Source organism: Hyaena hyaena, unplaced genomic scaffold (assembly GCF_003009895.1).
Source record: "Hyaena hyaena isolate Hyena2069 unplaced genomic scaffold, ASM300989v1 scaffold_286, whole genome shotgun sequence".
NCBI classification, from domain to species: domain Eukaryota; kingdom Metazoa; phylum Chordata; class Mammalia; order Carnivora; family Hyaenidae; genus Hyaena; species Hyaena hyaena.
Window position 1 is genome coordinate 828,785 of NW_024080918.1, and position 15,125 is coordinate 843,909.

General features: G+C 40.8%; 1 protein-coding gene across 1 annotated transcript in view; it reads right to left on the reverse strand.

The window, feature by feature from the left end:
- Nucleotides 1-15,125, reverse strand: part of DNAI3 (dynein axonemal intermediate chain 3) — a 71,670-nt gene that overhangs the window by 40,505 nt on the left and 16,040 nt on the right. Inside the window, exons 4-8 of the mRNA XM_039246898.1 lie at nt 14,517-14,698; nt 13,634-13,738; nt 12,952-13,101; nt 11,661-11,860; nt 5,454-5,570 (exon numbers count right to left, since the gene is read on the reverse strand). Of these exons, the coding sequence (XP_039102829.1) occupies nt 5,454-5,570; nt 11,661-11,860; nt 12,952-13,101; nt 13,634-13,738; nt 14,517-14,698 (754 nt within the window). The remainder of the gene's footprint in view (nt 1-5,453; nt 5,571-11,660; nt 11,861-12,951; nt 13,102-13,633; nt 13,739-14,516; nt 14,699-15,125) is intronic.

A 15,125-nucleotide genomic window follows, 5' to 3' on the forward strand; every position in this document is an offset into this window, starting at 1 on the left:
TCCTAAATTTAATCCTATATTTAATCACTATATTATTATAATATATATTTATATATCATGTCTTTTATATGAATGATATATAAATATATATTATAATAATATAGTGATTAAATATATATGAAAACAAGTAAGATTCTCAAGGGGAGCTTTGGAATTTAGAAGTGTGCTGTGTGTGCATCCGTGGTGGTGGTGGTGGTGGTGGTGGTGGTGGTGGTTTTAGTAATCACAATGCCCTGGAGGCACTAATGTGTTTCATTCCACAGCTAAACCTGCAATACAGAAGACAACCTCTAAAACAAAGACTTGTCCTGCTAACACTGACCCTTTAAGAACATTCTGAGTGCTAGGCTCATATCTTTTTTTTTTTTTTTTTCACTGTTTGTTCATTTTTGAGAGCTAGAGAGACAGAGTGCGATCAGAGGAAGGGCAGAGAGAGATGGAGACGAAACCTGAAGCAGGTTCCAGACTCTGAGCCATCAGCGCAGAACCTGATGGGGGACTCAAACTCCCAAACTGCGAGATCATGATCTGAGCCAAAATCAGAGGCTTAACCGACTGAGCTACCCAAGTGCCTCTAGGACCATCTTTTAATAGCCTAGGGACTAGGTTTGACAGGCTCCTGTCTTAAAAATTACTATAGGAGCTCCCAAGTTGGCAAATGCTAGAAAGTGCTGGGAGGCTGGCACGTCCCTCTCCCCCCACCCCCCAGCGCCCACCCCCAATAACTTGTCCGATGCAACTCTTCCATTTGGCTGCTCCTGAGTTGAAGTGAAGCGCTTCCCTGAGTTAGATGAGTCATTCTGGGGAAGTATCAAACTGACTTATTTCTAGCTGGCCAGTCAGAAGTATGTGTAGCACCCCAGGCACTGGAGACTGGCAGGCTGGTGAGACTAAGTCCCTTAACTTAGGGAGTCTGCACTAACTCCAGATAGTGTCTGAGAGAGAGTTGGTGTTGGAAAAGATACCACATATTTGGTGTTGGGGAATAAAAACCCTTGTTCGATGCCAGAGGTGGTGTCAGGGAGAACCCAAGAGTCCCATTTTCTGGCTTCTTCACAGTTAGTGACTTTACGTATGTAATGAAACTGGTCATTATAAATGATGTGCTGTAGAGGCCCTGGATTTTCTTGTTTCTCTGAAAAGTGAAGTTTGTTCTATAACACAGTTAACTTGGCTGGACTCAAACTCCAAGTTCTGTCCTCTCTGTGTAGAATAGTAGCTGAAATCTCTGCTCAGTTTTTCAGCTTTTAGATGCTGGTAGTTATTTCTGGACTCCCCTGGGGTTTCCCCTAAAAATGAGTCTTAGTCTGCAGCCTAGGATCTCATTAGATTTTTTTTATGTGGATTTGGGGTCTCGGCTTGTCTGAGGTTCCCTCCTTTCCATGATTTCCCCGTGACCCTTTGTTATTCTGTCACCAACAGACCTGTATGAGCCTACAGGTTTCTGTCACTTAAGCTTCCTGTGGATTAAGCAATACTTATAGAAAAAACACTGCGAATTTGCACATCTCATCCTTCTCCCCTCCAGTTTCTGCTTACTTTTGGTCCTCTCCTGAGCTTTCAAGTGGTTGTGTGTGTGTGTTTGTGTATAAATATCGTTTTCTAGATCTTATAACTATTTTCTGTGAGTTGGACCAACTTATTCCACCATTACTTAGTCACTTGTTTACAATATGAAACTGAGGTATGTTCTTGAAAGAAGCAGTACTATAAACAAACAAAAAACCAAAGCAAAAAATACTTTCTATAAGTTTCTGTTATGTTTATTGCCCCTGCATATGTTTCGGTTTGAAAACCCAGCTCACTCACATGACCTCTGGAACTTTCTCACAGTTAGAATGCCACCAAAGGTTTTTCCCTAATGACTGAGAGTCCAAATAGCTTGGTTTTTTAATAGGTGTGATAAGCTGAAAGAGTGGTTCTTGATTATGAATTTTCTAAAACAAGAAAAAAAAACCTTCTCTTTTATTTAGACAATTAAATATAAACTCTAAATATTATAATAGATGTTCCTAAAAATGCAGTTAAGCAGGATAACCATTTAGTACCCCTGCCATTAAGAATTAACACTATGAGGGGCACCTGAGTGGTGGCTCAGTTGGTTGAGCTTCCGAATTCGGCTCAGGTCATGATCTCATGGTCTCTGAGTTTGAGCCCCGCATCGGACTCTGTGCTAACAGCTCAGCGCTTGGAGCCTACTTCAGATTCTGTGTCTCCCTTTCTCTCCACCGCTCCCCCACTCATGCTGTATCTCTGTCTCTCTCTCTCAAAAATAAATAAATGTTAAAAGAAATTTTAAAGATTCATGTTGCCAGATCATACCTCTGTCACCACTCTTTAAAAAAAAGAGAGAGAATTAACACTACTGTTGATTGCTTAATTGAATACTCATGGTTAAATTCATCTTCCCAACTAGGACCTTACTACCAACATCATCAGCATGACCGGGAGTTTGCTAAGAGTGCAGTCACAGACACCACCTCAAAGGAGTCAGAGCCTGCATTTTAACAAGATCCCCAGGTGATTCATACACACATTAACATTTAAATACCCTACAGCGAGTAGGTTCACAACCTGCAGCCTCAAGCAGAAGCGTTTGTTAGCATTTTCAAAATTTTGGTTTAGTTTTGTTTTGTTTCTGTTACAGCCTTAATGAAAAAGGAATTCCCAAGAGAGGAGCTACAGACAGGGGCTTTTGCCCTGGTTTCCTGATTCTTCCCTCTGAGCTTGAACTGGGAAGTAATCCACGAGGGAGAAGTGAAGACAACACCTTTTCTCTGGTTTCCTGTTTCTGGACTTCCTTGCTCTCCAGTCTGTGGTTGCGGAGGGAGATGCAGTGAAGGCTGGCAAAACTGTTGTCTGAGTTAAAGCCTGTAAGTACTTTTCTTTTAAAGCGTTCCCCCCTCCTCGAAATGAGCATTTCCTAATTGCTTGAGAATTCCTGTGTCCTCTCTTATCATTTCCTTCTTTTGCAAATACTGTTTCCCTCAGGTTTGTTACGGGTAAAACTCTATTAAGAAAGAACTCATTTCTAAAAGAGCACTCTTCCCAGAACAGAACCAGGCTTACATTAACCTTTAAAAACTGAATAAACCTTAAACAGTTTTAGAGAGGGAAACATGACAGTGATTTATGTACATGGGTGTATTTATTCTTGACCAGGGCTACCGTCATTCCTATGCCAATTTTCCTCTTTTCCTTATGGTTCCGGCTTCTCCTTCCCCACATCTCAGGGAGGGAATTAGGAACTATTCCTCTCTAAGCATGGCAACTGAAAGGGAAGAATAAAATAAAAGAATAAAGGGTCTAAAGATAGCACACAATGTGAATAATTAAGAATTGGCTATAGGCCATTTATGCCCTTGAGATGGATTGTACGTAGACAGACTTCTCATTTTTAGTATTCTTAGCTGGAAAATTTTTAATTACTAGAACTTGAAATGGGGAAAGAGAGACCTTAGGTTTTCTTGTTTCTCATTGCCCCATAGGAAAAGTACAGCGTGCTTCCCGTAAATGAGTGGCAAATAGCTAATGCACTCTCTGTTCTTTTGTTTTTGTTGTTTTGTTCTGTAGCTGAGCAGAAATACATTTAACTTGGTCACTAGACAAGAAAAGAAGGCTTACTTCGAAGCCTGGCATAAACTCACCTGATTTTCATTTCCCCTAACCAAGCAGCAGTCCACAAAACAGCAACCCCCTTTTAACAACATTGACCCCCTGGCAATCTCTGGAGGTTTCATGGAATTATCCCTGTGGTGTGCCCCCCTAGCCTTGCCATGAGATATACAGGATGTAATTCTACCAGTCTTTCTGTATCTTTAATATCTTTGCCAGAGACCTGCTCGAACTGAAATCCTGTGAGGAAACTGTGTTCGTGCCTCTGGGTTTCTGGCTCTTTGGTAAAAGGCATTGTATCTCCTTTGCTGTCCTTAGCTTTGATGCCATTGTCCCTCTGGTGGCTGGCACAACAACACAGCAGGCAAGCCAGCTACAGTGTATGAAGAGTTAGCAAGGGACAGCCTGTTGAACAGCTGTTAGTCATCAGGCATTGACGGAACATCTCTTTGTTCCACCTTGTAACAAACTTCACAAGAAGCCTTGACCCAGAGTAAACATAGCTATACATATATAAAGTATTTAGTTTAAAGGACTCTCTTTGCATCATTGATGACTTTTTGAACCAGACCCTCCCTAGACATAGGAAACAATTTTCTTTTTTTTAAAAATTTTTTCATGTTTGTTTATTTTTGAGAGAGAGAGAGAGAGAGACAGCATGAGCAGGGGAGGGGCAGAGATAGAGGAAGACACAGAAACTAAAGACAGGCTCCAGGCTCTGAGCTGTTAGCACAGAGCCCCATGCGGGGCTTGAACTCATGAACCACGAGCTCATGGCCTGAGCCGAATTCGGATGCTTAACCAACTGAGCCCCCCAGGAGCCCCTTTAGGAAACAATTTTCAAGAGTTGGAATTTTCAGGACATTTAAACAGTGTGAAAATTGATGGTGTTTTCTTAAAAATGAAAAAGGGAAACATGGTCTGTGTATGAACTTGACCAAGAAATTTTTTATTTTGGAAAGAAATGGAAGCCAACCTACAGGGTACCTCTGCAGACCCGCCCACCACTGGTTCCACTTCTCTGAACTCCGAAAATTGACTTGAGAACTTGTCAAGCTATTTCTCTGGTTTAGAGATCCCAGGTTTCTAGTAACTGTGTGTGCGTGTGCGTGTGTGTGGGAGCTTTCTGAAGACACCTCTCTCTTAGCTCCACTAAGAGTGGAAGCAACACAGGAATTCGGGGTGAGGAATAAGATGTACAAGGGAACATCCGAATCGATTTCAGGTTATCATTTACAAAGAGCAGCATTGTCTTGAACATCTTCCACATCCACTGTGTCCTCATCTTTTAATCATACAAGTAAGTGAAGCCAAGAAGGGGAGTAAGGAGGAGAGAAAAAAGACTTAAATACGAGAACCATCATATGGGGCACCTAGGTGGCTCAGTCGTTTGAGTGCCTGACTTCAGCTTAGGTCATGATCTAGTGGTTCGAGAGTTGGAGCCCCATGCTGGGCTCTTTGCTGACAGCTCACAGCCTGGAGCCTGCTTCAGATTCTTTGTCTCCCTCTCTCTCTGCCCCTCCCCTGTTTGTGCTCTGTCTGTCTCTCTCTCAAAAATAAACATTAAAAAAACCAAACAAACATGGTAAGTAAATAATTGTTAACTTGCCATTAGGAAAACATCCTCACACACTCAGCTGTATACATCTCCTAGGTTCACACTGGTGGCAATAAAAGGAAAGAAAGACTGAGGATGTGTCATATCCCCATGTACATCTGATAACTCTTCATATTTTCTATCAAGCCACCATGTATGGAGTTGCTTTTTAAGACCTATCACTATAAGTACACATACACATTTTATGTTTTATTTTAAAATTTTAATATACATTTTTTACCTTATAGATGCATTATTCAGAAAGTCAATCAAAGGCTTGGATTGTCCAAATATCTCTTTTTCCTCCTCTGAAAATTCTCTTGGATAATATTGTGTAGTAGCGTTTTTGGGATATGTCCTAATACATAACAAGAAAATTGAATACCAAAAATTAGATCAAAGAAAAGTACATATAGGTTGTGACACGTCAAAAGTTTCTTTCTGTGACAATAATAAGATACTATTTTATATTTAAATTCTACATATTGAATTTTTTTTCTTTATCCTAGACAGTTGGTATTGATTGCCTTTTTGAAATACTTTGAATATTTATGTATTTCCAACATAATCAAGAAGTTCTTATTTTTTTAAATCTTTATTTAGATATTTTTAACTTAACACTCATGTTTGAGAGACAGAATATGAGCAGGGAAGGGGCAGAGAGAGAGGGAGACACAGAGTCTGAAGCAGGCTCCAGGCTCTGAGCTCTCAGTACAGAGCCCGACGCGGGGCTGGAACCCACGAACTGTGAGATCATGACCTGAGCTGAAGTCAGATACCCAACCAACTGAGCCACCCAGGCACCCCTAAATATTTTTAACTTAGAGAAAAGCTGTAAGAAAGATCTAAGGAAGTCCCATACACTCCTCACCCAGACTCATCAATTAACAGTTTGCCACATTTATTTATCATTCTCTCCCTCTTTGGTTCATCAGATCAGCATTTCTTAACCAGTGCAATCCTATCCCACCCCATACCCTGGGGACATTTGGTCACATCCGGAAACATTTTTGGTTGTCACAACGGGGATGTGCTACCCGCGTACAGTGGGTAGAATCCAGGGATGCTGTTTAATGCCCTACAATGCACAAGACAGCCTCCCACAAAAGAGATTTATCCAGCCCAAAATGTCAGTAGTGTTGAGACTCAGAAATCCTGCTCTAAATATACAAAACTAGAAACAATGTGCATTTCAGCAATGATGGCAACATGATTTCTGAAAGCTTCTTCCTCCAGTCTGCCCTCAGTGCTCACCTCCACCTCTGAACCTATCATGCTATTGTATTTGGGCGTTGGCAGTCTCACCCACTAGACTGGTGAGCTCCTTGATCTTAGGGTTTGGGGCTATAGAAAGGTCGAATGGCACAGTCATTAAAAGCGTGCACTCTGGTGACAAGCTCCCTGGTTTTGAAGCCTGGGTTTGTCACTTACAAGCTTTGTGACCCTGGGCTATTTATTTAACCTCTCTGTGTCTGTTTATGCATCTCTAAATGAAATTCTTAAAGTACGTAGCTCATAGAGTCATTGTAAATTGAATCTGTTAATACATGTAAAGTTTTTTAAATCGTGCCTAGCACATTTTAAGTGTTCAAAAAACCATTAAGGTTGTATTTAATCTGTGTTGAACAAATGTGAGTGAAACGTCGCTGTGAGAGGCAAATATATTAAGTGAAGAGCAATCAAACAAGGGGTAAAGAGAGTTTTGCTTATGTTTAATAAATCATTTTTTCCCTCCTCACTATTTCAGTATCAGTAGCAGAAGGCAGTGATAGAAAGAATGTTGGTATCGGAACCAGAGAGACTTGGGTTCATATCTTAGCTTCACCTTTTTTTTTAAGTTTATTTATTTGTATTAAGAGAGAGAGAGAGAGAGCAAGCAGGGGAAGGGCAGAGAAAAGACAGAGAATCCCAAGCAGATTCCAGCGCTTTCAGCGCAGAGCCCCAAATGGGGCTCAGTCCCACTGGGATCATGACCTGAGCCGAAGTCAAGAGTTGGACACCTAATAGATTGAGCCACCCAGGTGACCCTTAGCTTCACCTTTTAATGTCTAGCACACATTAGTATCCTCTGGATAGGGTCAAGTCAGAAATTTTATGGTACCTGGTGATCTCAGCAAAGAGACTAAGAATTGCTCTTACTTTTAATATGTGATTTGTTTTGTTATTTCTCGGCAGATCTGTTTATCATTGCTTCAGATTTAAATTATGTCCCAAACATTGTGCTTTCATATCTCACCTCACTTTGCCTCAGTTTATTTATAAAATGGGGGTAGTGCCTATCTCAGAGGGCAGCTGTGAGAACTGAGTTGCTGTCTGCCAAGTGCTTAGAAGAATGCCTGAACACTGTGAACGTTTGCTTTCGCGGTCATTCCTCGTTGAACCTCACCATTGACCTTTTTTACTTCTATCAAATCCTATATCTCATCCTCTCCACCCCAAACTAGCTACCCTTCCTCATTTCCTGATCTTTCTAAGGAGAACCAGTATTCTCCCAGTCACCTAAATTTGAACCTTTCAATTCAATTATTTTTTCATATTATCGGTCAAGACCTTCCCTTACTTCTCATCTATTTATTTCACCTGTAGAGCTATAGCTGTCTACTTGTATTCGTCAACATTCAGTGAGCGCCTGCTAAGTCTCACATCTTACGATGAGGTTCCTGTTGTGGGAAGTTCACTGTTCTTTTCTGAGTCTGCCTCCTGAGTCCACCCTTGCTGACTCATTCTTGTTACTTTTCTGTACACTGGCAGGAACATAGAAGTCTCTGGCTGGCTTGGCTTAGCAGTTTGTTTTAAAATCTAAGTTTCTTTGGTACTAGTGCATCACCACTCTCCTTCCTGACTCGCTCTCACATCTTGGTGTTTATGAATCTCTGGTCTCCTAATTCTCTGCCCAAACTTGACTACAGATCCTGTCTTCATTTTTACCTCCTTTCATTCTGGCCTGTCTATTCACCTGCCTGCCTTGCTTATGATCCATTTCTTATTCTGACCCCTGGTATCTCTGTATATGAGCCTTGACGTTAACATTGCATTTTTATGGCTTCTGACTTGGGTTATATTGATTTGACAAGGCTCTTTTTTATTTGTTTTTTAGTTTCTGATCTCCTGGCCATATATTTCATATAGGATTTCAGCTTATTTCATGGCTCTCCTCTTAACACTGGACTCGTCACTCATCTGTTCTGCACATTCTTCTTTAAATGTGATCATCTCTTCCCCTTTCCTCCATTCCTTGTCTCCCTCCATTTGATAATGTGTTCTGGGAAATACCCTAGGAATTGAGGATGTGGAAATAAACAAAATAGACAAATTTCCTGTCTCCTGGAGCTTGAACTTTAAGGCGGAGGGCAGGAGGGAAGGTGAGAGAGGAATGACATTGACAAACACATATTAAGTGGTGATAATAACGTGAAGAGAAATAGAGTTAGAGGGTGGATGGTAATGGCGGTGGTTGCTTTTATAGATGGCCCCAACTTATGATGCTTCCGCACGTGATTTTGTTTGTTTCAGGATGGTGCGAAAGCAATATGCATTCAGAAGAAACTGTACTTTGAATTTTGAATTTGATATTTTCCTGGGCTAGTGATATGTTGTATGATTCTCTCTTGCTGTGTACCCACACAACCATCCTGTTTTTCACTTTCAGTATTTAATAAATTATGTGAAATGTTCAACACTTTATTATAAAATAGGTTTGTGTTAGATGATTCCACCCAACTGTAGCCTAATGTAAGTGTTCTGAGAACATTTAAAGTAGGCAAAGCTATGATGTTTGGTAAGTTAGATGTATTAAATGCATTTCAACTTATGATATTTTCAACTTACAATGGGTTTGTTGGGATATAAACTCACTATATGTCATGGAAGATCAGTGTACAGGAATTTCAGAGAATGCCTCATTCAAGCAGAGATCTGGATGAAGGAGGAAATGAGCCCTAAGGTTGTCTGGGGAAAGAGTAGCCTGTGTAAGCATATGAGTATCTTGTGTAGGCATTAAAACACATTAGGTATGAGTATGCTTGGTGAATTTAAGGAACAAGGAAGCCATTGTGGCTGGAATGGATGAGGGAAAACTGGCAAAGAGGATCTGGACCATATGAAGCCTTGTAGGTTCCTGTAGGATGGAAGGCCATTGGTTTTCCAAGAGTTTTGATCAGTGACATCTGATTTACATTTTAACGGGATTACTCTGGCTCTTCTATGGAGAACAGAATGTAGGAGAGAAAGAGTGGATAGAGGTAAACCAGTTAGGAGGCATTACAATAATCTAGACAAGTGGTGATGATGGCTTAATCCAAGGTGATAGCAGTGGATATACTTTGAAGACAGACCCAAGAAAATCCAAAGTTTTGGGTCTGAGTAATTATAAGAATATCGTTGCTGTTTACTGGGATGAGGGAGATTCAGTGAGTCTCAGGTTTGGCATTAAAAGGAAAACATTTGTTGTTGGGCATGTTAAACTTGAGGGACATATTAGAAATTCAAGTAAGCAGATAAATAAATGAATTCAGGGAAGAGATTGAGGCTGAAGGCATAGATCTGGGAGTCATCAGCAGTAACAGACAATATGTTAATATCATAGGACTGGATAAATTCACCCAAGGATTAAGTATAGTTAGAGGGGGAAAAACATCAAAAGGAGTAAGCCTTGGGGTCCTCTAATATTTAGAGGCTGGGAGAAAGGGATCCAGTAAAAGAGACAGGGAAGGAGCTGCCAGCAAGTTAGGATGGGTACAATGAGTGTCATCCATAACACTTATTGGAAAGTTTTGCTTTAAGAAGGAGAAATGCTCAATCACATTAAGTAGTGCTGAGAAGTAGAGAAAAAGAAGGTCTGAACATTGGATTAGGCAATCAGACAACTGGAAGTCTTTGGTGACCTTGCGAAGACTGGCATGAGCTCAAGACAAAATGCAGAAGAAAGAATGGAACTAGAGAATATGGACAAGGAAGAGTTTTGTCATAAAGAAAAGCAGAGAAATTAATATCTAGAGATGTCAAAAAAGTTGGGTTTTGTTTGTTTTAATGATGGGAGTTATGGCATTTTGTATTTACACATGTTTCCTTTCCACCCTTTCTTCCATGCCTACTGCCACCACCTTAATTTAGACACTGGTCACATTTTGCCTGTTTTACTACAGTGGTCCCCTACTTAGCCAATGTTCTCAACTCCAGGCTTCTTTCCTCTGCTCTCATCTTATGCTTGGCTCATGTTATTTTAATAGCCCTGTTATCCTGCCTCTCCCATGCTCCAGAACTTTCCAAAGTTCCTTACTGTCTGCCACAGGGAGTCCACTTCTGTCTGCATCTGCTACTCGCTCTACTCTACCCAGGCTGGTGTCCCTGTGGTCCCATGCAGACTCTGGTCTTCCCAACCCCTTGAACTGTTCAGGTCTTTTAAAAACTTGGGCTGTTTTTCCTTTCTCCGTATCTCCAAACCATATTCAGCATCAATGGCTTACCTTTCATAAATCTAAAATTATTTCAAAATAAACAGTATTTTTTAAATCCTGAAAAAAAAAGCATGGTTTAGCTAAGTATATTTTCCAATTTAATGAACTCAAGTCCCCATGGCATTCTTTCAGCAATCCATTTCACATCAGTTCATTCACTGGATGAATTTTAATAAAGAGCTTCATGTGTGAAATGACATGGGTAGTCTCAAAGTGCTCTGGATCTAAGGCAGGAAGACAGGGAAGCAGATGCCTACAGTGTGGGTCATCAGTGCTACAGTAAGATGCCTCTAAGCTCTAGCGGGACCCAAAGGAGGGAGAGATCAACACTACCATGTAGTTCCCGGAAATCACAGAGAAAGGGGCACTGAGGTGGACCTTGAAGGGTAAAGAGGTGTTCTACAGGTTCGCCATTTTATACAGGGGAGCAGCACGGGCAAAGGCAGGGAGATGTGGGAGCAGATATTCTGGGAGCTGGAGGCAGCTCATAGCGCTAGAGCACAAGAGCTTGTTTCAGAACAGGGTGACAAGGGTGAAGTGGCCGGCAATGCTTGTAATGGAGGAAGGAGGACCTAATGCCATCCTAAGGGCTCTGGATGTGGTGGGGTGCTAAAGAAGAGATTTAGGCAGTGACCTAACACAATCTAATTTGATATGTAAGAATGATCACTTAGGTGGTGGGAATAGAGCAGTGAGGAGGCAAAGGCGGGAGACAACCCTTCTCTGAAAGCAGTAGTGTGATGATTAACAGAATCGGTTATTTTCCCACTTCACAGTGTTTACAGTCTTATATACTTACATCTCATTTTTCTATTGAGATTTTAAAAGGTATTATTGAGTAAGTCTCCCTGAGTTGAATCACTCTGTGAAGAGCTATGTCATCATTGTCAAGCCATTTCTATTTATTATAAGATCTTTCCAAAATAAGCACAGGTATTGCTAGATTTTACTGTACTCGCCTTTGAAAATATACAACCCCATCGCATACTTACCATCTTGTTTGAGTACTTGTGTCCTTGATTTTGGGGACGACTTGCATGCCAACATCTTTCTCCAGTTGCTTAACAATAAAATTTTTATCTGAGTAGGCTGTACATTCAATATAGGAATCTTTTACTCTGGAAGCATTTTGGTCACTGAACTTAACTGGTGCACCAAATTCACTTCGTTTTCGAGAAATCATATATGTGATCTGCAACACGTGTAAACAGTAAAAGAAACATAATCAAGTCCCTGGAAAAATGGATGTGCGGTAGACAATACTGGTGCTCTGCTCAGATCCTCTAAGATCTCTTCCTGTACTTTCTGTTTACCTCTCCAGTTCTGTGTTTTCCATGTCCAGGGCCACTAGCTGCTGCTCTTCTGCAGAGCATGCTCTGGGACTACTGAGACCACTTTGGTACAGAGGTACAAAGTATAGAGAGTGATGGGCAGTTTATATCTTGACCAATGTTGGACTTGTAGGAGAGGTGTAAGCCCATCTCCTTTACTTCTCTTTGGAACAATTCAGGTGTAATTTACACTCCAGAGGTCACTGAGGGGTTCAAGCTAAAGTCTTTCCTCTATGTGACTTTTGCCTGAGATAACATCCTTTGTAGGACTTCTGCTATTGCCTGTCCTGCTGCTTTTCTGGTTCTTCTGTGGAACACTTTCATAATAAACCACTCCTACGCAAATCTTCTTTTCAGGGGTGCTATGGGGATGCCACAGTGTCAGCTTCCTAGGGCTGCCATAACCAAGTGCCACCGTCTGGGTGGCTTAAAACGACGGACAGTTATTTTAACTATTCTCATAGGTGTGGAGGCTGGAAGTCTGAGATGAAGGCGCTGAAGGGTTAGTTCCTTTTAAGGGCTTTGAGGGAGAATCTGTTCCTTGCCTCTCTCCTAGCTTCTGACAATGGCCAGAGATCCTCGTTGTTCTCTGGTTTGTAGATCTGTCACTCCAATTTCTGCTTCCTTCTTCACGTAGTGCTCTCCCTGTGTCTCTGTGTCTTTGCATGGCCATCTTTTTAAGAAGGACTCCAGCCATATTGGATTAGTGCCCCCCATTTCCTAACAGGGTCACATTCTGAGGTACTGGGCATTAGGACTTCAACGTATCTGTTTTGGGGAATACAATTCAACCCATAACAACCCACATATCCAAAACAATAACCATTCTTCTATCAAAGGAAAAACCACATCCACGTTGGCAAACATAGCAAACCTTACAGATCCCTCAGGAGTAAGTGCTGTTGAGCATTATAGAGAGGTAATGCACTGAAGATCATATCAAATCTCTGACCTGCTTTGCAGATTCCTTAACCGATTCTTCATCAATTTCTTTTTCACTGCCCAAAGAAACCCATGGCTTAGAGATAGGTGGTTTATAAATATATAAATCTTCAGGAATATACTCTTTATGTTCTTCCTGTTCTTCTGGTACTTCTGCGTGCTAGAGTAAAATAAATAGCACTCTAAAATATATGACCCAAAGTAGATTACAGCTGCATGCATGTATTCTGCGAGAAACTTTACATTTATCTAAAATCATTAAGCACTTACTTATTTTCTTTTGTATTTGTTCATGTTTTTCAATTAGGAGAAGGAAATTAAACAAAAGAGAAAAAGCCCATTTAATCTTCACAACAGCCCTGGAAATAGATCCTTTTGGTGCCACGACTTTGGGGACTAGTGGTTCAGTAACTTTCTCAAGGTCATGGAGATGGCAAGAGGAGAGGCAGGAATAAGGGTCAAAGAGTGGCCAAGAGCAATGTTACTCCAGATTCATTGTTTCGCCTCTCATTGGGTCAATGAAGGACACATAAGTAGAGTATCTGCTACTCTGAGATATTTGATTTACTTCATCTAACATTTGCTGCTTACCTACTCTAAGTAGCAGAACTGGATCTAGGCCCCAGGGAAAGAGAGCTAAACAAGAGGTATTTTTTCCTTCTGCTAACAAGCAAGACTTGGGATATACTTACATTTAAGTAGTTTTCTTTGCCCTCTTCTGTTCCAATAAGATAAAAGTTAAGTCCATATCTGAAGTCTTTGTCATGAACAACCAGAAGCTCATCTCCAGGATATTCCTACAGGAATATAATCAGAAGAGGTCAGTTTTCATTCAGCTTATTCATACACAAAATTAATATTTTTCTAATCAATCATAAAAGATGGCCATAGTGCTAATGTATAGCTCATAATCCCAGATTGATTTTATTAAATTAATAAAGCTCTTAAAACTCAGTGGGTCTAAGGAAATTACCATGCAATTTTATTTCTAACAGGACAAAAGAAGCATTTCTTTTATTTGGTGTTGGTGTTCTGTTCCATGTTTCGAGACCTTTCAGGACCAAAATTATAAATTAAAAAATTAAAGTAGGGGCACCTGGATGGCTTGGTTGGTTAAGTATCTATCTGACTCTTGATTTCGGTTCAGATCATGGTCTCATGGTTCTTGGGATCAAGCCCTGCTTTGGGCTCCGTGCTGAGTGTGATGCTGCCTAAGATTTTCTTTCCCTCTCCCTCTGTCTCTTCCCCGCTTGTGCTCTCTTTCTCTCTCAAATTAAAAAAAAAAAAAAATTAAAGCAGTATGGGAAAATAAGGGTAGATTCCTATTCTAGTCAAAATTGGGAAGGATGGACTTTTCTAGGTATGAAGTAATAATCAGTCACTGATAGGTGCATGCTTTTCAGAGATCATCAAATCGGATCCCAAAGGAGGTGTGGACAAGCTAGCATTTGCCCTAAGTAAGGGGGGGGGTGGTGGTGGAATACCAGATTTGAGCTCAACAGGCTCTCTAACTTTTATTATTATGTAATCAGAAACCTCTTGGGTGGGACTGAAAAATAGAGATGTTGTACTTACCTGGATAATTTTTTTGACTGGGTGGAAGTCAGACACTGCAGCTCTGTTTTTAAAGTCTGCTAAAATATCTTCTTTTTTGATAAGTTTATAAGGTTTTTCATCTGTGACATCTTCATCTATTCGGCAGTTAAATATTTCCTGTGTCTGGGTAGTTAACACTAAAGGATAAATTTCCGGATGACCTGGGGAAGGCAAAGTAGACTTTGGACATTAAATATAACCACTTAAAATATTAAGAGGAAACATGCAGATTGCTTACTTTATTTATTTATTTTTTACAAATAGTTTATTGTCAAATTAGTTTCCACATAACACTCAGTGCTCATCCCCACAAGTGCCCTCCTCCATGCCCATCCCCCCTCCCCCCACATCCATCAGTCCTCAGTTTTTGTCAGCATTCAAGAGTCTCTCATGGTTTGCCTGTCTCCCTTTCCCCCACCATTTCCGCCCTTCTTCTCCCGCTTGTTCCTCCGTCAAGTTCCTCCTAATCCTCCTATACGTGCAAACATATGATATTTGTCCTTCTCTGCCTGACTTATTTCGCTCAGCATAACACCCTCAAGGTCCATCCATGTTGCTACACATGGCCAGATTTCATTGTTTCTCATT